Raw genomic sequence first — 27,705 nt, 5'->3', positions numbered from 1 at the left:
GGAGAACATTGATGAAGCCACGTGGCAGCTCTGCTCTTTGTGGCTGGTCTTGTATTTTGTAGTTGCAGAAGCAGTGATGCGTGAATGAGGAGTTCATCATTATGCTGTAGGCCATTAAGATTTTAAGCTTCAGAAACAGGTTTTCGCAGGCTGCTTTCCAGCGCTGGCAGTCCAGCATGGCTTGATCCTACAGGAATTCATTACGTGGGAAGTGAAGCAGTAACCTGCCTTTTCCCAAAAGCCAGTGCTCTTACTGATGCTGCCATGAACGGGTGGAAGTCAAGATCCCGTTAGTAACTCAGCCTGGAGATTCAGTGACGCTGAAAATCAGCAGAGTCTTCTCAAGGGTTTGCAAAATACAGCAGTGTTGTAAAAGGTGGGCCACTGGTTCCTCTGGGAGTTGCATAGCCTTTTGCTGGACTACCATGCTGAATTTCTGTGGTATTTTAGATTTGGAAGGAGAAGGTTTATCCTCACCTAGGGGTTGTGTGCTCCTGTGCAGATGCGCTCTGAAGGCCTGGAGAGCCACACCAAAGTGAGGAGGGCTCTGGGTGCAAATGCTCAGGCTGTTCCCTGAGCTCTCGATCTCCCTTGGGATTCACTGGAGAGACGTAAGATAGGGCAGAGCGGGCAGAGGTTCTCCCATGCTGTCCTTCCCTGTACACAGCGGCTCAGGCAGACACAAGCCCGAGGGACAGCGTGTTAGTGGAGGTCTCAGTGGAGACAGGCACAAGATGCCTGATGGTTTTCCAGCAGGAAGAATTCTGCAGAAATTGTGAAGAACTGCAGAATTCGCATTTTTTTCCCATGATGTGTTGGAGGCTGCGAAATGGCCAGTCTGCTCCATGCCAGCCTGGAATAGACCTTTGATTAGCACTTGCTGTTGGTGAAATCTGAGGCTCAGCCCCAGCTCCCTGTATCGTACAGAGTCTCACTCAGCCATGAAATCGGAATTGGGATTTCTTTGCCCTGTTTCTTTGCCCATGCTATGCAAAACCCTCGAAGGACCTTAAGCTAAGATAGAGGCTCCAAGGAAAGCTGGACAATGCTGTGTCATTCCAATACACCATGACAACAGCTGCGTTTCTTCTCTTCTGCTAGTACCCCTTACTTGTCTTTTTAATCTCTTTTTAGTCAAGTAATGGATCTGCGCTTTCAACACTGGCAGCCTTGAGAGCAGACTCTGTGTAATATTCTCCAAAGATTAAATCAGGTCTAAGAATTTTCTTTCTTTCTTTTTTTTTTTTAAGGAAACATTCATCAGGTGAACATGTGTCTGTTATTCTTTCACTCTCAATAATGCAGTTCTCTGCAGAGAGATGTAATCTTGCTGTTGTCTCTCGTGCAACCTGCCTGGCTGGTCGGTCCGTTTGTTTCATGGCTGTGAGTGGCTCTTTGATAGAAGGCTTATTGCGAGCAGATCTTCCGCGCAGTACAGCCAGACGTGGTGTTGGAAGTGGATATGCTGTAACTGTTTCCCCGGGGCGATATTTAACAGGGAGAGGCAGTTATGAAAGGGATTGACATGGCCAAATGCTTAGTAAAATAAACTCCCAGCTAACTGTTTTGCCATTGATTTTGTATAAATTAGCCTCCAGCATTGCATTGCAATGAAAGGAGCCGGTGTGATGATAAATGACTTCTCCTTGTTAGCCCACATAAAAAGGATTTAAACAAACTCACCCTGCTTTTCCGTAGTCCTGCCTATTAGCAGCTTTTACAGGGTGATGCCGATCTGAATGCTGGACAAGGTTTGGAAGAGTCCAAGCAATGTTTGAGACTAAAAGCACATTTTTGGAAATAAAGGTTAGATTCAGAAATCTTCAGTCTCACCAATAGCTGGCAGTGCCTGGTCAAGGTGGAGTGCCCGTGATACTAGGTGCTGTACAAATAGCAGAAGGATCCTATTTAAATCCGGCGTCCGGTTGCTCACATAGGTTTGCTGGATGAGACGCTGGTATCATTTGGAGTCAGTGACAATTGTTACCCATCCAAATTATTATTAGGGAGCCAAAATTTCAGCCAAGATAGGCAGTCTTTTTGCAGTACTGTGCTACTGTGCTACATTTTAGGGATAGTGCTGGGGGGGATACTAGGCAGGGACTGAGCTTAAGTAAAGCAAAAAGGGATGCTGGAAGGGACAGAGGGCAAGGGCGCAAATGCTTGGATGAGTTGAGCAGCTTGAGGCTTGGCTTGAGGGAAAGCATGAGATCGCTGGGCTTGCAGAGGAGTTTTCGGGGAGGCTGGTAAGGTCTTGGGGTTCCTTTGAGCCTGGAATCATCTGCAACAGCTGGAAGGAGGGGCACTGGTTCGTTATGTTGGTGCTGAGCCATCCTGGCTCATGAGGCTGCGGAAGGGACTGTGACAGCCTTCTGCTGTCATGGGGCCAGTCCAACCTCAGACTGAAGGGGTTTGCCAAGCGTACATTAGCCTAAGGCAGCTGTTTGGTCATGACTTGAACTGCAGCTTCTCTCAGGCTCCCAAACTCTTCGTAGAGCTGGAGTCAATGTGTTTTCTCAAGCTCATGACTCCACGTTTTGGTCTTGTGTTTCTTATATGGGGTGATGCTCCTGCATTTGGGGTATACCTACCAACCATTTGCACTGATGGAGTGACGTACCTAGAGTCTTCAGAGAAGGACCTTGCCCACTGAGCTTAAAATCCTCCACGTCAGAAGAGACTGCTTGAATAGGTTACTCACGTTTGTCCAGCATTAGTCAGCCTGGGCAACTGTGTGAAGAAGTGGGTCAAAGTTTCTCTGATCTCCTCAGGCAAGATTAGGCATTCACTTTAGAAAGTTTCTCTTATCAAGGCAAGAGATATCCAGGCAGGCCATATCTGGGAACCCTCTTTGTAATGTGCCATCACCAACAGTGGCCAACAAATGTGGCTTTGGCCATGAACTACATTGCTTCCTAATCTGTTGCTATCACTTATAGGGGTGTCCAGGGCAGCTTCCATTTTGAATCTGGATGCCATGCTAAATTGTTTCTGAGCCAATAGCCTATTTAAAGCCATTCAGTGCTGCAATGCCATGTTTCAGAGTTGGCCTTTGACTCTTTCAGACATCCTTCAGCCGTGGCTTTACTAAGAACATGAAGCTGGAGGCTGTGAACCCCAGGAACCCTGCAGAGATATGTGTCGCTTCTATCACCTCAGTTAAAGGACGGTTAATGTGGCTTCACCTCGAAGGTACGTGCTGTAAGGCTTCTTGTCTTCTTTATGCAACAGTGTGTGGTTCAGTCAAACTCTCTTAATTTTGTCCTCCATCCTCTGCCCACTGCGGCTTCCTCTAGCCTTGCTTTTATATATATATACACATATGATTTTTTGTGATTATATACGTTAAACAATAATCCAAGTTATTAAGAGTTATCTTCCCCTGCTCCCTCCATGAGGGAGCCACAAGACCTTCCTCCACCTTCCCAACCATATGGACTTCAAAAGTGACCTCTGTTGATGGTAGAAACCTCCCCACTGCCGTCACGAAGGACCTCCCTCCTGGAGATGAACATCTGCCTTGTTCATGCAGCTGAAACTTCCAGTGACCTTCCTAACATGGACTCTCACAGGGTCTCCTGTCCCCCTGCAACCTCATTCCTTCTTTCCTCTTCCTTTCTCTCCTTTTCTTCACCTAGATCCATGAAATTTGTGCAAGCTGTGCTGTTCCTCACTTGACAATCGCATACTCACATCCCTCCACCCTCCCGCTGTGCCACTTCTTGACCTAAGAGAGCTCTTGCAGGTGGTAACTCCCTAAGATTTTACTGAACTGTCACCCAGTAAAGAACTCTGCTACAGTGCAAGGAGTATAGTCAGGGAGAGTGTTGAAAAACTATCAGGGTACAACGCCACCTCAGGACTTCCCGTTTTACCTTTCTCGACATGAGGTGTTGATGCTTTCAGTTTGGACCTGGCCTTGCTCTTTAGACATTCTTTCTCAATTCATCTGAGCCAGGACTTATTAAGTGTAAAGTAGAACAACACAGTGATTCTCTTGCTTATTGCTTTAAAAACAGTATTATTTATAAAGTCACAGAGGACAGAAAGATGCCTTATTTGAGTATTGTCATGAATGCTGTGATAAACCATAAAGTTGTTGTAATATGTACCAATATGTTTTAACTTTTGCCCACCAAGGTAATACACTATTGTTAGAAGCTACTGGCTTGGGGTACAAAAGATCTGCATTAATTCCTGATTTACACCTTGGAATGCTATTGAATTTGGACACTCTGCCCAAGTGTGTTTTAAAGAAATGTGCAAAAAGAGGAGAAATAATTCTGTTCTGTGCCATTTGCACTGCGTATGAATGATGTTTGTCCTGGATGTTCAGGTATCTCCTGGAACTTGCACAGTAAAAGGACAGACCTGTAAGGATGCATTCAAGGTCAGGAAGTAGCTTTGTCTACAGTGGATGCAGGCGCTTCAGTTTCCCTCTGAACTTGGTGGTAGCTGAGTCCACGTTCCCTACAACTGCCACGTGCTTCTTTGTTTTCTTTGGAGGGCCATGAAAGTACTGAAAGCGCTTTTGGTGGACCATAGTCCTACCCATTGCCAAACTCTGTAAGATTAATGCTGCCTCCTCTTGATGAGTCCGTAAGGTGGTTGTGATGTCCCTTGGGCTGCTGGCCCCAGGCAACATCTTGCTGCAAGTCAGACTGGGTGTTGGGATCTGCCAGGACTGATACCCAGCAGCGCTAACTCAGGACACTCTCCTCTGGAGTTTAAAAAGCCCTGGGCTGGAAAAGATCACACGTGCTAGCACGCTGACTTTGAGCCCTCTTCTCGGCCTCGTGGAGAATATTTTCAGCTGAGCATTTTGGCAATAAAAACTCTTGCTGTCATGCAGTCTGTATTTGACTGTAGACAGGTGCTTCCTGGGAGTTACGTTTGCTCTCTCTGCTGCAGAGGCAAGGTAGTCACGCATCCTTAACCCTCTCGTTTGCCAAATAAAATGCCTTTGTTTAAGCATACCAGATGGTTCAGCCAGAGAGTAATGATCTTAAAATACCTCCACTCCTTCACTTGTAATCCCATACTGATAGCTGGACACAGTGCAGCAGTGCATCTGCGTTTTTGGTAGATGCCCTTAGAGGTTTCAAGGCGTCCCTTGAGAGACTGCAGTCATGAAAGAGCAGCATTTCTAAACACTTGCTACTTACTCCCCTGGGCAAACGCAACGGCAGGTTTATCTCAGTGCGCTGGGAGGAGACCGAGGCGCAGTCATATTTTGCAGCCAAGGGTACTCCCCTCGCAGGTAGTGTATTTTGTTGGTATCCTTATCTCCTAAGAAGAGGAAGGGATGGGGAGAACGAGCCTGTGCAGGGCTCCTGGTTGCAGCAGTGCCCTGTAGAGAGCAGGATCAAAAAGAAATGGAGCCAGTCTTCCCTTGCCAAACTCAGTGGTACCTACATGCACTCCGTGGGAGCTCTGTAGTAGGATGTGGGAGGAAGGAAAGGAGTCACCCGTCTCTTCTCTGATGGCTCGTAGGATCAGTATTTTGGCTGATGAGTAATTCTCCTAAAATAGATTAAAGCTGGGCTGCTGACAAGATTGTTTCCGTTAGAGCAGTGTGAATGCTCATTCTCACAGATTCATACAAGCTGATTTTGGCTCTTCCAAGGTAAAACAGTTAGGAAGGAGTTAATGGGGACTTGTATGTTCCATAGTCAAGCGCAGGATTTCAAGAAAGGTCATATATTTTTTGAGGGGTTCAGGGCAAGGGGTATGGCACAGATAGATGGCATATGAGCTGAAGTCTCCCGATCTGTGCAAAAAGCTGGCCTCTGTGCTCTGCAGGGAACTCAGCTGTCAGGGTTTTGGGGCTGTGAAAGCAGAGAAAGCCAGATTGCTACTAGCCATATTATTTCATCCTCCCCTAGTACAGGGCAGTTACTCTTCCCTTTAGTATCACACTGCATTGATCATAAAAACCCACCAAATATTTCAGGATCCGAGAGCATGCACTGCAGTTTTTACAAGAGGGAGGATCTCTAGTTGGAGTCCTTAAAGTCGGTAAAAACATTGGCGTTGCAACCCAAATTACCACATCTGTGCTAACAGCTCGCTCTAAAATATAACAGAGACAGCTATTCCCTGGAGTTTAGCTCTAGAAAAGCAGCGTTATGCAGCGGACAAGGATCTCCCGGCGCCTCCTTGCTAAATCCCATCCTCAGAGCTTTATAACTCAATTGCTACCGAAAGAAAGATTCCTCCCGGTCGAAAACTGGACGAGTGAGAGAGCGCGAGGCAAAATCATTCGAGCTGCTGTGCTTGCTGATCTGGAGACCTGTGGTTTGAGCCAGCTGCTGTTTGCCTGCTGAGCTCCGGGGAAAGCCGAGCGCCGGGCGCGTGCCTGGATGCAGCCAGGGTGGAGAGCGCAGGAGAACTGGTCTGGACACTTAACAGTTCTTTGTGGTTAAGATCTGGAATCCACATTTGTCTGAAGTTCAGTTCCGCTGTCGAGTTTGCACCCACCTTCTTGTGGACTCTGGCCCATTGTGGCAACTCCCTTTCTTCAAGGCCACGTTCCTTCACTTTCTATATACAGATTTTATGGAGCTTGGGAATCCTTTATGCTTTTCTAAAGCTGTAGTATTTTCAGAGCGGCTCAGTGTTCACTAAACTCTTGCCCGTTACAGTCAATAGGGAGTACTTTTTTTTGGTTCTTTAATTCAGCTAGCCCTCCAATATCCTGGATGAGGACAAGGAGAAGGCCACATGCTCCCATCTCGCTTCTTTCCCTTCATCTCTTTCTCCCCGCCTTTTGTCTTTTAGTTTTTTTCGAAGTGTGGTTTTTGCAACTTGTCATAAAAATCCTGTATGCATCTCTTTGTCTTCTGAGTTTTGATGTATCAGTGCTTTGCACTTGTTTTATAGCTCAATACGGGGAATTGAATGATTGCTGTAAGAGGAAAAGATGCAAAATACTGCAGAAGTAAAAAGAAAAGGAATCTTGGCTGCTGTGGGAATTATTGGCTATAGTAGGAACAGAGTTACGCTAAAACTAGGCATTTGGAAAAAGAAAAACAAAAAACTTCTGCTTGCAGAGTTGTAAAATAAATGTGGCTTGGTCTATGGCGTGCTGTTTTGAGTCCACTAATACACTATTATTTGTAACTGATTATTTATATTCTGGTAGCAACAAGACACCCCAGCTACCATGGGAGCTCCATTGCTCAAGTCCTCGGGTCCCACCATTTATCATGGCTCTGTCTGAAGCGTTCATTGTTGTCCTCCACGTTTCACTGTTTGACAGCCCAAACTGCAGCCATAAAACAGGCTGCAGTAGTTAAGCAGCATCGAGTTAGACATGAGGGAACATTGCTTAATAAATCACTCTTTGTACAGTAGCAAAACTCTGTAAACTTTAGGGCGAGCACTTAATGAGCAGCAGTATAGTTCCCCTGTGGTGGTAAAGAAGCAGAGGGCTGATACAAGGCTTTGTGCGTCCCATCACTTTCTGCTGCTTTATTACTCATCATCTGCATTGTTAATTTTTACTGGTTCATTTTAGATTTTAAAGCTGAAACTTTCTACTTTGAATTTATGCAAGTTGTAATGTACGCTTGCCCTGCACACTAGGAGTTTGAGGAGAGCTCTCCTGTTAATCACTTCTCCAGAGAGATTTTCTATAATATTCTCTTTAATCGTTTTCCAGAATTGCTGCTCTCTCCTGTCCATCATATAAGGTTTGTAACAGGAGATGGAAATTTTACTTCCCCCATTTTCAGTGTCCGTGTTTTCTGCTTTTCCGTTTAACGTTACAAGTCTTACGGACATTTCTTGGTGTGGGAAGACAGCAGTGTGAATGCAGCAAATTAATGAGTTTCAAAGAAGCTGTTTTCCATTTATATGAGTGAGACCAAATGGAGCAGTTAGATGTTGGAAGCAGAAGACTGGATTATCAATTGCCAAAGAGAAGCAGCATTGCCATGGAGGCTAGAGAAGATGTGAATATGTCCTACAGGAGAGGCAAAGTGGTGTTGCAGGAAGAGAGGATAAACATTATGGTGCTGCCACGGTCATGAGGTTGGCTGCAGTCATAAACTTTGCAAACGTCACGTCTATTATTGTTTGTAACTAGGAAAGTACATTTTATTTGTTTATTGGGCCAGAACGGCACCATAGAACCGTTGCGAAAATGAAAGTAGTGCATTTTGTGGTGGATTGTGGAGCTAGAAATGTTTTGCCTCCTGGAGAGTGCAGTTTCCATTAGATTTAAGCCAGGCAGTGACCACTTGGTATTTTTCTGATGGAGGGAGATGGTTGTCCAGGGAATGCCAGCTGCTAAAAATCTCTCTTTGCGTTGTGGCTTAGCTCCTCATCTTGCTCAAATGGGCAGGTTGTGCGCTCTGCCATGTGCCTTCATCCCTTTTTTCTCCCTTCCCCTAATCCCAGTGAAACAGGGGCTATACCTTCAAGGTATGATGCGTGAACAGGATGCAGGGCTCAGAGCAATACCGAGAAGACATCCATGTGTCTCTGCAAACAGCGTGGTTTCATTTTTGTCACCGTTTCCTCCAGCACTGTGATCCCTAGCACCTATTTTCACGCTACCTTTGTGTTTTCACGTGATCTAACACTCTCAAAACACAGGAAGTTCATTGCCGGCGACAAGGCTCAGCCGAATGCTGCAGCTCAGCCTGGATGCCGTTCCCATCACAAAGTTCAATTACTGTTTCATTTGCGCTGCAAGCCCTTGATGAACAGTCATTAGCGGAAAGTGCCCTGTAGTCCTCTAGCTGAGCACAGTCAAACACTGCTGTATTAAGCAGGAGGCAAAGATACTGCAGAAGATGCAAAAGCGAGGATGCTGGAGGGGAAGCTGTTGATCTGTTGGTCTCTTTTATTAGGAGATTGTCTCGTGCTGTCACCGGAGCCACGGGTCCTAGTGTCGGAATGGCAGGTGGGGGAGTGAACTACCTCACCAGGCTTTGCCAGCGCAGATGGACTCGAATTGGTGTAGTTAAAAGTTGTCTTGACTTAGGACCCACAGTCAGTCAGTCACAAAAGCCTTTGAAGCCTGCAGGAATATTTCCATTTGCTTCAGTGGGCTTTGAGTGACCCACAAAAGACCGGACAGGACAGTGTCTTCTAAAACAGACATAATCACCAAACCGGAGGAGATTAGCCCTAGGCAGAGATTTTTTTTATGGGATTTTGGAGTCAGCGTTGTGCTGGAGATCTTGGTGAATCTATCCAGCTTAGGATTTTAATGCTGCCAGTCCCTCGTTGTGTGATCAGCTCACTTTTCATGTCCAGTGAGGAGTCGTAGTAGAAGTCATGGCACCTCTAGAGTGGTCATCTCCCACCTTTAAAGGTAGCGACTCAAGGGTAGAGCTGCACAGACAAGCATCAGTGGGGCAGTGGGTGCATAAAAGTCTATCCCATCACCTGCTGTTCTGGTCAGACCCATGTGCACGCTCGTACTGGTATGAACAGTCCCCCCAGCTGGCTACTGCTAAGTTGCTTATCGATCTCCTCCAAAACCAAGGCGTCAATCAGGCTGCCCTGTGAAAAGACGTAGGGAAAGTCATGCATCCTTTACCTCACTGGCTTTTGGCTGCTTCACTATGCACGCTTAATGTGTTTCTCATGCAGGTTTTCTCTGGAGTCACACTGCAATGTAAATGCAACAGCCTTATCATTGCTGTCTGAGCAAAATTTGAGATGAAACAATGCTTGATTTTGATGCAGGGAAGCAGATTTATTTTCACATGTTCCATCATTTTGCCTCCCTTGGTTCATGATGGATGTCTGAATGGCACCGAGCTCAGTGTTCCCATGTCTAAACTGCGTTATAAATTTGTGTTTATAGGTTTACCGATGCCCTCTCCAGAGTACATAGTTGATGTAGAGTCTATGGACATTTTCCCAGTTGGCTGGTGTGAAGCGAATGCTTATAACCTAACTCCACCACACAAAGCTGTTTGTAAGTACATGGAGACCTCAAGCAGAATAGATAGTGTATCACCAGATTTATCAAGGAGTTTGTCTTATGCCTGTAATCCAGTCCTTGAAACTGCCAACCTAACTAGTAAGCAGACTAGCAACCAGTCTGTAACTGTACTGTAATAACTGGTAACAAACCTAATTACTGACCCAACTCCACACCCATGCTATTACCTAATTTGTACTTGTCTTTATGGTCAGTCCCACTAAAAATGGGCTTGTTTGCTTTGGGAAAGGCTGTTACGTGGTTTGGCATTGCCTAGATGTGGCTTGCGGGTTTGCTACGGGGTTGTAAGCATGCAAGTAGGGTTTGTGGTGCTGAGCCATGTTCCCCGAGCAGCGCTGCCGAGCGTCTCTCTTTACAGCAGAGCACAGGCCATTTGGGGACTGATGGAGAGGTATAGTGCAGGATTGTCCAAGGCAGCGGAGTGAATTAGGAACCCAGGACTGGGAATCAGAACAACAACAACAACAGCAAGAATATAGTGTCTGAAGGGACATAAAGAGGTTACCTAGGTGCTCCCTCTCCAAGACCGGATCAGCTCCACCTAGACTGAGAAATTTTCACTTGGCCTCCTATGATGGAGTTTCTGCCTCTTCCCAGGCGACGTCCCATTATTTCGCTGCTTTTGTTAGTCAAGAAATTTTTCTAGTGTTTAACTTAGCTCATCGTGTCTCGTCCTACCTCCAGTGGATATGAAGACCAATTTCTTTCTTTTCCATTTGCATTTGAAGGCTGCTCGTAGCTGTTCCCTTGGTACAGCATAGTCCTAGGCGAGGGGAGACTTCTAGGTTGCTGGGAGGGCTCAGCCCAGCTCTTAGGTCATCTAAGAGCTTTGGAAGAAATTCACCTTGAGCTTGTACGACAGGGCTGAGACAGCGGTAGGGCAGCCCAAGTTGATTCAGGACAGCTCTTCAGAGTTGCCTTTCCACCAGGGAGCAATGTCACTGCATAAGACAGCAAGGACCTGGCTTGTGTCAGAAGTGCAAAACTGGGCTAGCAAAGAAGGAGCCAAACTCCCGAGGAGCTGGAGGAGAGCGACAGGCATGAAAATGAGAAGTAGAGGAAGAGAGAGTGGCCACGGCTTCACCGCGAACCCAGCTGGGACTCTCTGGCTGAGATTCAGTGGCTCGATGCTCTCCCTTTCCTCGCAGAGCCTGTCCGACCCCGATCTCAAGCCACTAGCTGAAATATTATCCTCGCTGTTGGTATTACTTAACGTCTGAGAGGCAAATTTTAAAACTTGTCAGCCCTTTTGAAGAGTTAAATATGCTTAAGTTAAAAATCAGGCAACCGGAGCCTAATTTGGGAAACTACTGCTATGGCAACGTTATGCAGCCTTATCGCAATTTATAGCTGGGGATAAATTATACTGGAGGTAATCATGCTCATAAAATATAATCTTGTCCATATGTGTTTCTGCATGGAAAAATATTTCTGTTTTTATTTTATTTTTTTTAATACAGATCCCATAAAACACAGTATTAGCCTTCTGGAGGAAAGATTAAATGTGGTATTACATCTTTAAAGCAGGTTTTAATGACGTAGTGACTTAAAAATAAAAAGATGGCAATAGTAATTAAGTACATTTATTTTTGCTAAGAGTTATAGTCGGTGCTTTTATACAGCTTTCTGTATATTATGGGTGTACTTCATAGGACAGAGGACCACAAAACTATTTTTTCTTCCTTTTTTAATTTTTGCAGTACGAAAGAAGAGAAGAATTGCAGTTGTGCAACCAGAAAAACAGTAAGTTTGGGGCTTTTTATGGTAATATTTTTACACTGATGAATCAGGTCTGCTAAGGAAGATAACATATAGCAGCTGAGTGACTTTGCTAACTACAGCCCAGATACTGCAGCAGAGTTGGCGTGGGGCTTCGTTTAAATCTAAAATATTAGTGAGCATATTAGAACCTCTCTGTAAGAGAAATTTCCTACCAGTTGGGACTGTGTAGGCAGCAGCCAATCTCCAGTGGCCGGTAAGGGATGCTTAGGGAAACACATACCAGGAGGGCATTTCCCTGTCTAGCCTTTCCAGTTTCCAGAAAGCAAAATGTAAAGGATTTGACTTAGTGGGTGAAAATATTTGCAGTTTAGAGGGCTAAAGCTTACTGGCTGCAGTGCATTTATGAAGGAGGGGTGAATTTGGCTCTGTATCTGGAATATGCAGGCATCGGGCTGTGAGGAGCGGTCTGCGTGGAGGTAGGGCTCCGTTTGGAGTATCTCCGTGCTTTGCCCCGGCAGATTCAGGGCACCTCCCTGCTCCCGAGTCCAGCGAGAACCTAAACAGCTCCGGTTGTGCCCCCTTGCCCGGGCTCACGCTGTTCAACAGGCTGAATTGTTGTTTCACAGGTTACCATCCACAGTGCCTGTTGAGAAAATACCTCATGACCTCTGCCTGGTTCCTCAGCCAGACACGACAGGTAAGGCACCAGCAAGGTCCTCTCCTCCTTTTGAGGTGGAGTTGCCTGTAGACAACCCCAAAGATCATGTCCTATGGGAAGGGAGACAGGCAGGGGCGAATCCTCTGGGGCTATAAGGTGGTGTGGACCCACAAACAGTGGGTTTCTCTGATTTATGTCACGTGAGGTCTCAGCCTCTGTGTGTGAATGTTGCGTCTTGCAACATCTGGGTTACCCGGGCTTCCCTGCAGCTTGCCTGTTTCAGCCAATGATATGATGGCTGTACTAATGAAGTGGAAATGAGCGCACCTTTTTAACTGGCATCTGTGAAATTGCTTACGCCAGAGCTTAATGCCATGTTAGCATCATGACTGTGTGCTATGGCCACTACTTCAGATAAAGGTAATTTTTTCTCCCCTTTAGTGATGGCAAAGGGTTCTGAGAGTGCAATATTGATCCAATTAATTGCATCGACACTGCAGGAAGGAAAGGATTTAACTCACCTTATTGCAGCAGTCTGCAGGACATGCTCTTGCATCCCAGCCAACGCCCCAGGGCCCCATTATCGGCAAAGGGATAGAAACAGGCTCTTTCTAGGTATGATCATTTGAGCTATTGTGGACAGCCACCTGGCTGGCATATGAACCACATCTGGAAGTACCTGCTTCTCTCCATGGACTATAAAGGAGCTCAGGGTGATTAGCCCAGATGCAGAAAACTCTCCGCAGACTTACGTTCATCCAACCATGTTGGGTCAGATGAACAGCACCTCAGTACTTACCTAGTTAGACAGTAGCTGAACAAAGGGTTGTAGAGCCCTTCACCTAAATTTTCTTCCTGAGTTGCTTCCATATCTGTGAGAAGAGATCATACATTCCCTGTCTGCTGAGTTGCAATTGAGTTGCTCATGTACGTCTGCGATGTGAGTTATGATGTGAGCCTCGGGTTGCGTTATGAATGAAATCCCATCCCAGTTCTCCTTCAACAGGATGTGCGGCCGGAGCAGTTGCTATTAAAAGCAATAGCTCTTCTCATGTTGGACAGATTCGAGTAGCAGAGGCTTCTGTACCTGTCATCTCAGGGAAGACTTTTTATATCCCCTTTCCTCTTCTTCCCTACATGTAGGAGGAAGAAGAAAGGCCCTTGATTTTCTGTACGAAAGTGCTGCACGCACATCAATGTTGCTTTCTCCTTGCAGGCACCATCAATGGGAGATACTGCTGCCCCCAGCTCTACATCAACCACCGCTGCTTCTCAGGTCCATATTTAAACAAAGGCAGAATAGCAGAGCTACCTCAGTCTGTTGGGCCTGGCAAGTGTGTGCTTGTCCTTAAAGAGGTACGCCTCAGCTACTTTTTGGGGGGATTTCAGGGGGAAACGTGAGCCATGGGTTGCAAGAACCAGAATGTAAAAAGGAAGCTCCTAGAATTGTCCTGGAGCTCTGTAGCGGTTTTCCTTGAGTCCAAGTTGTCAGCTGGGAAGTGAAGGTAAGTATGTGCACTGGGGGTTTTGACAGGAGAGGTGACACTTTTGAAATATGGGGAGTTTTGTTAGTTGGAAGCAAGTTTCATCCAACTGTGGCTACTGTGCAAGAGAGATTAATGTTTGAACTAGAGCGGGTCCCCCAGGGTGACCGCTGTGGGGTGTTGCCATAGACCTGTTCCTCCTGGCACAGGTAATGCAGCATCCTCGCTGTGCTTGTGCCAGCAGATTCATTCTGGCTGACACCTTTACATGTATGACCATGGTCTGATGGGGCCCAAGCCATCGGGATCTGACGTTAACAGAACTGAAAGTCAAGCCCGTGTGCATATGATGGGCAATATGGAAACTGTGGTGCACACAGCTCTTGCTGAAAACAGTGGGGTTAATCCCGCACCGCAGTGATGGCAGAGAACCAAAATCTGTTCACGTAATCCTGGCCGAATCAATGCTTGCTTTGGGCCAAATCCACAGCATGCTGAGCGCTTGCTCTTAACAGCAGGGAAAAACTAACTTGGTCGAAAAAATATGTAAAGATTTCCTGCACAGATTACAATCTATATAGAAATGAGAGGCAAGGTGACTTCATGTGAACAAGAAGAGGGTACTGTTGGATAAGCAGGGAGCCAGTGGCACCTTGAGTGTCGTTTCTACTTGACTCCTCCAGATCTTTCGACTTTCTAACCTGGATTTGTATGAACCCTGCTTAACGTAGATACTTATGATGCAAGGGCATAGCTGAGCTCTCTCTGCCCTTGGGGGAAAAATGTCGGAGCTTTAGGGCTCCATTTATCTGATGTATTTATAAAAGCCTCAGTGCCTAGCTCAGATGTGGAAGTCTGTAGCTGTCTGAAGTGAGATGACTCTCATCCCCTTAGCAGAGGCACCTGAAGTGTGAGACTCCTCCCAAGTCACCCACTGCTTTTGAAAACGTGTCTGTACTGTAGAGTGTCTCCTGCATCCTCATTCACTCGCTCGTAAGCTGTTTTATATACAACAGCACTGCCTGATATCTCCCATGGTTAAAAGCTGGGCTGTGAAGAGAGCCTAGTCATCCAGCTGCTTGTGCAGGTGGGACACTTGGATCTGAAAGAAGGAAATCAAAAATAGCCCTCAGCAGAAAGCAAGATAAAGTGGTTGCAGAGCAGAAGTTGACAGCTGCCAAATCTGAAAGCAAGTCCGTAGCGGCTTGCTGATGGAGAGTGTTAGCAGTCTGCTGCTGCTTGAAAAGCAAGCAATGAAAAAGCAACATGGGGGAAACGTGAACCATGCACAACCAGTATTTACGCTAGTGTTTCTTCCTTCTCTCTGGAATTTGGATTTTCAAAGCATAAGTAATGCAAAGCTTCTGCAAGATCTTCACCTAGTATCTTATGGCTTTCCTGCATTGACGTACACCAGCTTCTTCAGATTCTGGAAGAATGGGACCTGTTCTCCTCTGTGGAAACCAACCTAAGCAATTCTGCTAATTTTCCTACAGAAAGACTATTTTTCCTTGCTCTGTCTCCTCACAGAATTGTTTGCTGAAGGAGCAAATGGCAGCCTCAGTGGGACACAGGCATCTTGCTCTTGGAGACATGAATGACTTCCCAAGGAGCAGGCTTGTGGCGATGGCTCAGCATAGCTCAGTGGTATTTTGTAGTAATTCCAAACTCATTCTGTCCATGTACCCTTGAGGCCCGGTCCGAATTCTAGGAAGGGTAAAGAGAAGACTGTTGGGGTGTTGCTGTAAGAGAAATGTGCCTGAATCCTACTAGCTGCTGCCAAGGTGAGAGAGCTGTCAGCAGCTCAGTGGACCATGGGGAGGAGTGAGGATGGGGGGAGCCGGCACCCGGAGGAAGCAAGAGACGAGAAACGTGGGAGATGATAGATACCCACTGATGTGCTGTTCCATGGTCCCTCCATGCATACGGAAAGGAGAGCCACCTCCCACACCCCATGGTCACAACCACAAAGCTTTCCAGGGCTGCAGAGTCCTCCAAGAGTAGAAGTAGAGGCTTTGTCTCACTTTGTGCCTGCTGAAGGTGTAGCCTGGAGAATGCAAATGCATTATGATTATCTCTCTCTCACTATACAGAAAAATTGCAGGCCATTGTAAATTATGCATCAGTGTAACTTGTTTGGAATAGATAAATTATAAATGGGCTTTATTTCTGCAACACACAGGGGAGTGGTGGGGAAGACAACCCTACACTGAAAATAGCTGAATATCGATCTCCTGCCCGATCCCCTGGCCCGGTTTACCTAAAGCAAGACGAGAGCAGATGTACTCTTTCCATTAGCAGCAGCTGATGAGAAACCTTGCTGCTGGCCGAGTGCTGAGGGCAAAGCTCCCCACCCTCTGCCTTCCTCCACGTTCAGCCCTGAAGGACATATCAAAAAATACAGCAAAACTGGGGTTTGTGCCACTGGCTCCTCAGCCCTTCTTTTCCCCAAGGTCTTGCTGCCCCTTCCTCCCCTCCCTCACTGATGTGGTGAAGCATCACCTTGGAGCCAGCTCCAAACACGCTGCTACTACCAGCCAGCACAGCTAATAGCGAGGTAGCTAGAGGTTTATGTTACTTGACTGTAGAGTAAACCTGTTTAGGAGACATCCTTGTAGTGTGAAGTAGGAGCATCTCCTTTCAGTTGAGTTGTCTGGGCTTTTTCTCCACCTTGAGTTGCCCTTAGTTTAAATACAGATGGGAGCCACGCTACCTGTGCTGAAGGGCAGAGAGCTACAGCACCTGCCTTGGTTCACTTTATGGACAGCAAGGGTCAAATGCCTGTTGAGGTTCGCTGTAGCTGTTAGCTGAAGAAACAATGCTGGCAGTCACCATGGTTAAATCATGGTTCAGGATAGCAAGGTAAAGCATATTCTTCTGCACAGTAGTAGTTCTTTCTAGAGATGAATTACATTCCTTTTTCGAGAGAAAGGAGGAAACCTCTCAATTCCTAATCCACTCTCATTACTGAGATGCTGAGTGTCGAAGAAGGATGCTAACAACGTTTTTTCACACCAGGTGCCTTCATGTCTGGTCAGGCTGTCTTGTGTAGCTATTTCCCCTGCAGGCACATGGATGCACATTCACACTCCTGCCTGCTCGGCTTCTCTGCTCCTCTGTTTCTGGCAGTCTCAAAACACAGACTCAGGTCAGGAGCTCTGGAGAGAGGTGTCGATCATGTCTAAGATGATGCCTGTTGCAGGCAGTGTAACCCAACCTCCTTGTTACTGCTTTCCCCCAATTTCTGCTCAGTTGCTTTATCCAGGTGTTGGATATGGAGGTTGGGAGCTGTGCGGGGAGAAAACTGCAGAGATGTCTCCTGTGCACACAGTCGCAGGATGGCAGCCCATGAGCAAGATTTTTGGGTGAAAGCATGAGAGAAATTCCAACTTATTTGGTAGTAGGATCAAAAATACAGACTTCAGTTCTGTGTGTGTCTGTGTATGTGTGTATCTTTGCATTCTTGCAAAGCCGTAGGTGAGTGACAAATAGCTTTCTGGTATGTAGTGCCAAATGCATTTTTAAAGCCCGGATGTTCATTGTTCCCGGTTCCACCACAAGTCTCTGCTGGGACCAGTAGTTTTTTGTGGATTCTTTACATACTGACTTCAGAGTCAGAGGCTTTCCACCTACTTCTCACTTCAAGAGCAGCTGAGGGTGCTAATGCCTGTTGGTTAACATCAGCTTCAGAGCTCATCTCCTTCTTAACATGCTTGTTTGAAAAAGAAGTTGAGATCTGTACCAAGAGGCAGTGGAGATATCAACTCCTGCTGTCCAGCAACAGCATCTGGGCTGGAAAATAGTGGCTGTATAATGGCAGTGCCATTTAACGAATCGTAATTTTAAATTAGATTAAAATAAATAGATTACCTGCCTGATTTAGCTCTTGGATCACAGTAGCTAAAAATTACCTATGAACAATTCTTCTATCCATGCCAACAACTTACCATGGCAACATCTCCTAAAAACAAAATGAGATGTCTTTTTAAGACTTCAAATGATCTGTAACGCGCCAGATCTTAGGGAAGTCTGTTCTAAAGATTAGCCTCACTGCATACTGTTACTGTTCTTGAGTCACTTTACTCTTTCCCCGCTAAAAAAAAAAAGGACTTAAAGGTAACGTTACTGTCCAATTAATGCAAACAGGAGAAATCAGCCAGCATTTTGTGAAGGAAGGCTATTGCACTCTGCAATTTGACTTTTTAGGATAAATTTGTATAATTAAATCAGATATCTCAATCTCAGTCATTAAGTAGCTTGCACTGAACCTTAAGCATATGACTGAGCCAGGCGGATGGAGTTAATCATTAGCAATCAGATACGGTGCTGGTATGGCAGAAACCTTCTACAGTCCGGAAAGATATGAATTGCATTTCTGCAGGAGGGTTTGATAACCTGCTCTTCAAGACTGCTCAGTGGACTTCAGCTAGACCTAGCAGCTCTGCCTGCAGTAAGTAGGGTGAGCTGGACACCTCAAATATGGCCAGCAAACTCTGATGCCGGGAAGCACTGCAGAAAGTGGCACGACCCATGCCTTGCTCTTAGCATGGCGATTCACAACTCAGGAGCATTTTCATGGTCCACTCTCTATTTCAATGACTAATTCAGGTCTCTTATCCTCAGGAGGCCTCTAACCAGTTACCTTGGTGTGGTGCCCTTCTCTCTGTGCCCCAAGGCCGTGTCATTTTTCTGAGAAAAATGAAAGAACTTCTTACTGAAGCTAGCCTGGGAGTTAGGGATTGGACTCTTGAACAAGAGAAGAAGCGTAATGATATTTTGAGACAAACCCAGTCAGCGATATGTCGTGGGAAAGCTTCATCCAGGGTTGGGACTATTAAAGGAGAGGGATGAAGTGATGGGAAATTTATGAATACCGACCAAGCTACAATAGGAAGAAAGGTGCTGAATAGCCTGATGGCCTCAGGCACTTCTGGACATACCCAGGAAAGGACCTTTAGGTACTTGAAAGTTTATGACACTGGAAGCTTTTTAGCTAAAGGTGTCAGGTGCTTACAGAGTCAGGCTGAGGCTGGTGGTGCTGCTCTATGATCACACTCAGAAATGTGATTCCACTCCCATTGATTCTGAAAATTCAAAGTTGAGCAGTATCAAAATAACTTCATAGTTTATAGCAACGAAGGGTAGAGGGAAGCTCAAGGAGTCATTTAATCCACTCTTCTGCAGCAAGGCACTGTTGGCTCTACCCATACTTCCTGATGGAGAGGTCTGCAAATAAACTATCAAATTCTCAGACTGGTCACGCTCAAGCTGATTTAGTGAATCAGACCAAAATTTGACCTGCCTGACTTGGGGAAGTGTTTTTGCATCTCCAGAGAAAGTTGCAAATTGGTCTAGGTTCCTTATTTTTTTTTTTAATCCCAGTTATTTCTTCCCCAAGAAGCAAAGTATTCTAGTCTCTTCCTAGTTTTTAACTGTGAGATTACGGGATAACGTCCTTAGAAGATAACATTGTTAGCATGATGGTGGACTCCTGCTGCAAGGTAGAATGCCAGGCCCAGTGACTTACATGAAATACATAAAGAGTAAAAGCTAAAGGTTTTATTACTATTATTATTGTTACTACTACTATTATTATTGTTACTACTACTACTACTACTACTACTACTACTATTATTATTATTATTATTATTATTATTATTATTATTATTCCTTTCCTCAAAGGGAAATTATTATTCTGTCAAAATACTCTTTTTAACATGAGTTTAGGATATTACTGCAAGTCACGGTGATGACGAGCCAATTTAGAGGAAAGTATTGGTATGCTGAGTGTCTTTGCGGAGCTGAGGTTCGCTAGGTGTCTCGGATAATGCCCAGATAATGCCAGAATGTCATTTGCAAGTTCAGGTTTACTCTCTTGCTCATCTCCTAACTGTTCTAGCAATGCGTAAAAACATGATCACCCCAACAGAGGAGCAGAGCAGCATCACTGATGGGAGTTAATCAGCAAGAAACATCCATTTTCTACATGTGTTTTTCCACCGGCAAAGAGTGTGGGATTAGAACTGTGTGTTAAAAGAGATTTTCCAACATGCTCCTGCAGAGATCTTGTATCACTCCCTTAAATGGATTTGTTGTACTGGGAGGGCAACACATCTGATGAGTTGTGAATGCATGTGGGAACTATGCAGATACCACAGGTTTTTGAAAACCTGTGCTCAGATTAGAGCTGACCACTTTCAAAAATCAGACCTGGCTCTGGAACAGATGGGAAAGTGTCCGTTATGACAGCACTATTATTGCAGTGCCTCAGCTTCAGTTTCATCTTCTTGATATGGGGTGCAGTCAAGTGGGATATTATAATTAGAAGAGCATTTTGCGCATTTAGATGCCACGAACCCCAATGAAATCTAGTGGCCTACTGTCTTCAAGAAACTGGGCTTAAGTCCTGTGTAGCCTGATAGCCTACTTCAGTAGCTGGCAAAAGGAGAAGGCTACAGAGGAGAGAACACAGCAGCAACCTCTAAAACGCAGGTGATCTGCAGAGAAAAACGAAAGAAAACTGATTGTGCCTCCTTGCTTCATTCCCCATAGGTTGTCAGAGGGACTAGAGGGGGAAAAGACTCTTTTTTTCCCCTTGACTGTATCCATCAGCATTTGCAGTAGGGTATTTCTGTATTGGTGGGAGCTATCCCAAAAGAGCGTAGCAGATGTCCTCATATCAGCGGATACATAATCACTCAGGAGCTAGACCTGGATGGTTTCTATCATTGAATTGTCTTGTTTTATTCCTTTGGTAATATTTAGATTTTGAATTAGGTTGGAAAAAATAGATCAGAATCACAGAATCACAGAATCACAGAATGGTTGAGGTTGGAAGGGACCTCTGAAGATCATCTAGCCCAACCTCCCTGCTCAAGCAGGGTCCTTTGGAGCATATTTCCCAGGATCGCATCCAGACAGGTTTTGAATATCTCCAGCGAAGGAGACTCCACTACCTCTCTGGGCAACCTCTTCCAGTGCTCTGTCACCCTCACAGGAGAGAAATGTTTCTTCATGTTCAGATGGAACTTCCTGTGGTTCAGTTTGTGCCCGTTGCACCACGGAGAAGAGTCTGGCCTCATCCTCTTGACACCTTCCCTTTAGATATTTGCAGACATTGATGAGATCCCCCCTCAGTCTTCTCTTCTCCAGGCTGAACAGGCCCAGGTCTTGCAGCCTTTCTTCAGAGGAGAGATGCTCCAGTCCCGTCATCATCTTTGTAGCCCTCCGCTGGACTCTCTCCAGGAGTGCCATGTCTCTCTTGTACTGGGGAGCCCAGAAGTGGACACAGTACTCCAGGTGAGGCCTCCCCAGGGCTGAGGAGAGGGGCAGGATCACCTCCCTCCACCTGCTGGCAACACTCTTGCTAGGAAAAGGTGACTAGCCTGCTGAAATAGAGCCATTCCAGGCTCAGCCAGTGGTTTGGCTTTGCTATTTTGGGTCTCGGTATCTCTGTGCCGAGAGGCCAACACCGTATCAGTTCATACAGTGAGTAGCTGGCAAGAAAAGATGTGACCAGGCAAGTGGATGGGCTCACTCAGAAGTTTTCCTTTGTTTGCTTGGGAATTGGTATGGCTCAGTAACTGCTACGGTGGGTTGTGACAAGATAGGAACCAGCTGGGGAATTGCAAGTAGATCTGTATTTTAGTCTCCCTTTCTGTGAGATAGGGATCGTGCTCCTGCCCCAACTCGTGTGGTGTTTTGAGATGTACAGATGAACAGAGCCGCTTAAGACATTGCTGCTATTATTAGGCATTGCTTTAGGTCTCTCTAATTACGCTTTTTGTAAGAGCTGTTCCTGTGATGCTTCCAAGGGCACAACAATAAATCAAATTTTGTTTCTAGTAAATAAACTAGCCAGGCTACTCAAACATTGCTGTTTCACGTGGGCGTATGCAGCATTAAGCGAAGCCCTTGCCTGAAAATGATTCATCCCGTGTATTTTTCAAAATGCCAGAAAATCCTCAGGTTGCGGAATTAAAAATAAATAAATAAATAAACAAACACTTTGCTTTTAGCAGTGTGACCTGCGAAGTATTTTATTTCTAACAAAGCACGTTCGTAGGTGCTGGGGAAACTTAACTCTCATCACCCTGAAATCACTTGCAGGCCTCCAGGAAATTAAGAGCAAGCATTAGGTAAAGAGCTAAATTATATCAAAACCGATCCAGGCCCACTGCGGGGTCATTCATGTCCATACAAAGCAGTGTGTACTAACACATGGTCTGGCGCTGTTAAGAGATTTGTTTTTCTTCTATTTACCTCCTTAGGCCAAATATGGACTATTAAAGCTTGCATTTTCTGAGCCAATAGCAGGAATCATTTTTGTTCTCGAAGACTTTGGAGTAAATGGATTGGCGCACATGTGTTGTCACACTGAGTAGACACACACTGGGCTTCAGGCATACCTCCTGCAAACTCCTTTTGTGTAGTCTTTAATAATAATCTATTAATAAAGTCAAGGAACGCAACACTCAGATGCCTAAGCGTGTTGCTGGTCTCAAGTATGTGAGTTTCTCCTTTAATCTTCAGCGTGTAAAGGTACACATTATTTGTACCTGGCTGAGCCATCAGACAGATTTTCGTTTTTCATTAAATTGAGTCTCTGTGGATGTGGGGAGTGGCACCTGCTTTGGGACTGCCTTGGTGGTGAGGGTCTGTCTCAAAAAAAAGCGCTGGTGTAATTTTCGAGGGAGATCTCTGGGGTTAGCCAGCAGCATTTGTAGTAGTCACAGCGTCAGTCTGAGGTGTCATCTGCAATATGCTTGGCACACTGATCAGCTCTGGGACCTCTTCTCGTTGTGTTTAGCACTTGCCCTCTGCATCCTTGAACCTAAGTTGGCACTTGTAGCTGCACTTGCTTGTGCATCACTGATGGTCGTATTCACTGTGGTCAAGAGCTGCTATTAAACCCATCAGCGTTGTTGTTTTTGTCTCTCGTTAGGTTCTTAGCATGGTGATCAATGCAGCTTACAAGCCAGGGAGTGTTTTACGAGAACTGCAGCTCGTGGAAGACCCTCAGTGGAATTTCCAAGAGGAAACGCTCAAAGCAAAGTAAGTCGTCTGTGCGTGCTCTTTTGTTTGGTAGCCTTAAGAAATAGAACTGGCTGAAGAAAAATTGGCTTCATTGAATTATTTGGCTGGCTCTAGAGCAACTTGAGAAGTGAAACATTCACCTGAACATTTCATTTCTGTTGTCTTTTTTTAAGCAGCCGTCCAAATTTTGAAGAGAAATGCCATGTTTGTTCAGCAAAGTCCTGATTTTTATGATAAGCTAGTCCTATAAACTTGGCTATTATTGAATTCACTCAATTCAAGGCTTTCTAAATGTAGCAGTATTACTGCTTTTAATATAGAGTCTGTCACTCTACTGCAGAAGAATCTGGCAAGAACTAATGGCTGGCAGAAGGAAAAACAAAAAATTGCAAACAAATAGTAGGGACACATTTTTAAGCAGGAGAGTGACTGGTACAAAATACCAAGAGGTCTGAGATCCAGATCCAGATTTGATGCCTTTCTAGAATATATGCTAGAGTATATGTATGTGTTTAGTTCTAGTCTAAGCAATATATAAGTAAACTATGTGCCTATAAAATGCTAGACGCACTAGAAAATGCTCTCTTTTTCCCTTCCAACTTTAATATGCACCCACTTAAGTCTTTTTATATAAAAGGAACTCTAGTTAGGATGTATCCCTGCAACCATTATCCCTCGAAAAGAGGGATGTCTCTCCATAGTACCTCCAAAGAGCAGTTAGTCCCACTTTAAGACATGTCAACAAAAAGTTCTTTGAAGACACCTCTGCCTTTTGGCTGACTTAGACGCCTTAACTTTTTGAGTGCTAAAGTTAAATGTGATCAATCTCACCCCTTGTGCTGAACTCTGTTACTCCCTTTCTAAAGTAAATGCAATTAGCTTTTGGTTATTTGAAATGATTGGGTCTCAGATATGGCATTACTGATTTCTATTGTATTTGATCTTTGGTCATGCAGACATTACAGAAAGCTCATGTATGCTCTGAGTGAGGGAGAGAATTGAGAACCTTTTACTCTGCAAACTCAGAAACTGTTCTTCTAAAGGAGGATTGCAAATAGAAGTGGAAGGCTACTAGAAAAAATTAAAAATAAGTCATCATCCATGGGTTGTTTTTCATTGATTCCAAGCTTCTGCACCTTATTCTGGCAAATGTCAGATATAGCAGTCCCACAGGTACTTAGCAGTTGTGAAATCAAGTTATATTACCTCACTTTAGTGTCCTATCCCTCATCTCCTCTGCCTTCCCTCATGGCACTTCTATCCATTCATTCCCATGTTTTTTTCCTCCTCTCATCTATTTAGCAGGGGGCTAGCCTGCTAGAATGTATCTTATATCTATATAGGCCTCCAGATAAAAATATAACAATGCTTCCTAGCAGGAAGGTTTGCATTTCATGTTGGCCAGCCAGGCACAGGTAGTCTACCTGTTCCTGTACATCTGCTGTCCTACCAGCGAGTTAGCAAGTCAGACAGCATCTTTTAACTTTGTCAAGCTGAAGAACTTTCCCCAGGGATCGTTGCAGGGTCAAAGCCGGTTTTAGAGTGACTTCTAAGCATAGAAATGTATTCTCATCTCAGTGTGACGTTTACTCTGGCTAGTGAAGAGAGGGAGCTAATGGGTCTCTTCCATGTTACTATAGCTATCTGGCTTCTAGGGCCTGAGCTCATAGTCCTCTGTGCACAGAGCTGTGCTGAGAGGTCATACCAGCTCACCTGCAGGTACTTTGAGGTGAGAGACAGGCGGTAGACATGCCCTAAGCTTGACTGACTAGTCTAGGACTGTTTTTCTCTGAGTTTACCGGGGCTGTTTCATCGAGAAATCTGCTGGAGTTTTAATTGCTTCTGGTTGTGCAGAAACAGCAAAGAAAAGCTCATGAAATCAGATACCCCGGGATGCGCAAAGCGACACGTGACATGTTACATCAGGTATGACAGTCGGTTGTGCTCCAGAATCTTAAGCGGAGACCTGTAACGAGCAAACATCTGTCTACACTGACTTCCAACCACGCCGGCTCCCAGTGGTATCTTGCTGCTAATGATGACAGCTCTACAGCCGGCTGGAGTGTTTGTGCTGTAGTGTGACATGTTGTGTCACTGCCTCCCTTCTGATGTAAACTGACACCTCCTTGGATCACGACAATGTTGTTGTTTGTTTGCGGCGATGGTTTGCTCTACCCTCTACAAGTAGGGTAGAGCAAAGGCGAATGGGGAGAAAGGTGAAGACAAGGCCGTTGTTTCCCACCAGCCTGAACGCCAAGTTGTCCCCTGCCAGGAAAGCATTATTGCAGTCCTAGGGCAACCTGCATTTAGTTTACTCTGCTGTCACGAATGACCAGCGCCGAATCAATTACACTAGCCTTGCAACAAAGATAAACAATTTAGATTGTCCGAACAGATGTGTTTGCACTGTGTGACGGCAGTCGTTTCCCATCAGTGCTGCTGACGCTCTGTGAAAATAGTCAAACCTGATTTACTGGTGATGATGAGTTAGAAATGTCAGGCCCAACCCCCTGAATTGCCAAGAGCTGTGGGCACTCAGTCCTTATAGCTTTGATGCTTTAATTTCAGTGTCTAAATGTAGATTTGGCATCCTGATCTTAAAGGCTCGAGGTTCGAGGGCCTTTACTCTTTCTAAAGGCTTTCATTTCTACAGCTGCAAGCCAGACTGTTGGCAGCTCACCCATTTTTGCAGGGCTTAGTACCAGTGTGCGCTGAGGGTTATCTGCTGTGTCTTGTATGAAGCCCAGTTAATCAAAATAAAAAACGAAGGATATTTCTGAACTTCTCATTATCTGAAATTCCGAGACCTGCCCAAATCTAGTAGCTGAATTCCAGGAATATTAACCCGTAATCACAGAAACCATTGCTTATTTATGAGGCTATATTTCAAAGACAGTCTTTCTACTGTGGATGCTTTACAAGATTCCTTTTCATCTGGGATGAATGATGCTGAGGCACGTTATGCCTTCTTTGCCTCAATCTTTGCTGGCAAGGTTTGCTCTCAGGCCTCCGAGGTCCCTGTCACCAAGGTAGTGAAGCATTACTCACAGCAGATGAAAAAGGGGTCGAAGGCTACATGAGCAAGTTGGGCATACACAAGCCCATGCGACCAGATAAGATGCACCCATGGCTGCCTGTGGGAGCTGGACAGTGTTGTTGCAGGGCCATTATCTATCATCTTTTATAATCAGGGAAGTTTCCTGATGTCTGAAAAAAGGCAAACATCACCCCCATCTTCAGGAAAGGCAAGAGGAAAGATCCAAGTAATTACAGACTGGTCAGCCTAAACTCAATCCATGGGAAGATTATGAAGCACATCCTCCTGGAAGCCCTTTCCAAGAACATGCAGGACCAGAAGGTGGCCGGGAAGAGCCAGCATGGATTTACCAAGGACAAGTTGTGCCTGCTGTGATGAGATGACTGGTTTGGTAGATGAGGAAAGAGCACTAGAAGTTGTTTACATTACTCTTAGCAAGGCTTTCAACACAGTCTCCCATATTAGCCTTGTAGCCAAGCTATGGAGATATGGATTGGATGGGTGCATGATAATTTGAGTGGAAAACTGGCTGGACAACTGTGCTGAAAAAGTTGTGATCAGCGATCTAAAATCCAAGTGGCAGCTAGTTATTAGCTGTACTCACCAAAGTCGATCCTGAGCTATAGCTCATATCATTTAGTATGTCTTCAACATCAGCTTGGCCTTTTGTGCCAAGTGCTGGAGATAGAAGTCATCAGGACCAATGGAATGACTTAAAGTTTTTTTTTCTATAATCATGAGGAGACTTAGCAAGACATGTCCTTACTACCAGACCAATGCCAGGGCCCTCATTGAATTCTATTTTAAAGAGTACAAAATGTCACTGGATGATTAAATAGGTTTGGAGAAAGGTCACTGCTTTGTTTTTGTTGATTTTGCCTAGAGTATTTGTATTTGCAAAATCCTGGGCATCCTGGATGCACTGAGTTGCTCCAAAGGTACGGATATGTTCATGAAAACTTTACGGGTTACTATCACTGGCAGTCCCAGTGGCCCATACAGGCAGCTTCCAATTCAGGCATGATGAAGCAGATGTTAAACAACCTCTGCTACTGCAGTGGTACAATGCTTCTGGTAGGTTCATTGCAGGGAGACTTAGTTGTGTGCTGTGGGTAGCTGATGTTTCCAGGAGATTTCTCATATTTGGCTGACTTTGAGAAAGTAAGACAAATGGGAAATTTCTTGGAAAAGAACAGATGTGGGTTTCTGATCCCACAAAGGAAACTGAGGCTGTTAGCCACTTGATTATTCAAAACAGTCTCAGAGACTGTCAGAACTGTGGGCTGTATCTTTATGACGAGACTTTTGAAAATGTGGGTAGTGCTCAGCGCTCTTGCTGTTTGAAGTGTCTTCAGAACAAGGCTTTTCATACCTTGGCACAGTAGTCCCCAACTACTGCTCCTAGGTGACATTTTGTTCTCATGAACTTCTATTTTATGGCCAAAGGAAGGTTCAAAAGAAGAGTAAGTATTGCATTCAAACCAGACTGTGAAATCAGTTTTTCATTTTATCAGCTTCATCTTTTTCTTTTGCCAGGCACTTTAGTACAGTGGGATCTTTTTGGATAGGCAAACACAAAGGAAGTTCACAGTTAGAAAAACTGAGCCATCCTTGACTAATACCCGGGTATTATCAGGTAGCTTAGCTTGTAAGAAAGAAGATCCAGAGGCAATTTGATTGCAATGCTTTTGCAAGGAAGCAAAACCAGATGCATTTCATCCTAATGGTGAAAGTCAGAACAAGGGCAAATAAATACAAGTTAAATCCAGGCACATCCAGGTTTAAAATGAATCAGAGGCTTATA

At 45.1% G+C, this 27,705-nt stretch overlaps 1 protein-coding gene across 3 annotated transcripts in view; it reads left to right on the top strand.

Annotated features, from left to right (window-relative positions):
- SFMBT2 (Scm like with four mbt domains 2) overlaps window positions 1-27,705 on the top strand; it is a 115,486-nt gene that overhangs the window by 79,237 nt on the left and 8,544 nt on the right. For all 3 annotated transcript variants that reach the window (XM_068958406.1, XM_068958486.1, XM_068958569.1), the window contains 6 exons: window positions 3,066-3,192; window positions 9,824-9,937; window positions 11,665-11,707; window positions 12,313-12,383; window positions 13,561-13,700; window positions 22,773-22,882. In XM_068958406.1, coding sequence (XP_068814507.1) covers window positions 3,066-3,192; window positions 9,824-9,937; window positions 11,665-11,707; window positions 12,313-12,383; window positions 13,561-13,700; window positions 22,773-22,882 — 605 coding nt within the window. The remainder of the gene's footprint in view (window positions 1-3,065; window positions 3,193-9,823; window positions 9,938-11,664; window positions 11,708-12,312; window positions 12,384-13,560; window positions 13,701-22,772; window positions 22,883-27,705) is intronic.

The sequence above is a fragment of the Struthio camelus genome, chromosome 1, assembly GCF_040807025.1.
Source record: "Struthio camelus isolate bStrCam1 chromosome 1, bStrCam1.hap1, whole genome shotgun sequence".
Lineage (NCBI taxonomy): Eukaryota > Metazoa > Chordata > Aves > Struthioniformes > Struthionidae > Struthio > Struthio camelus.
This window is presented reverse-complemented; position numbering and strand designations above follow the sequence as displayed.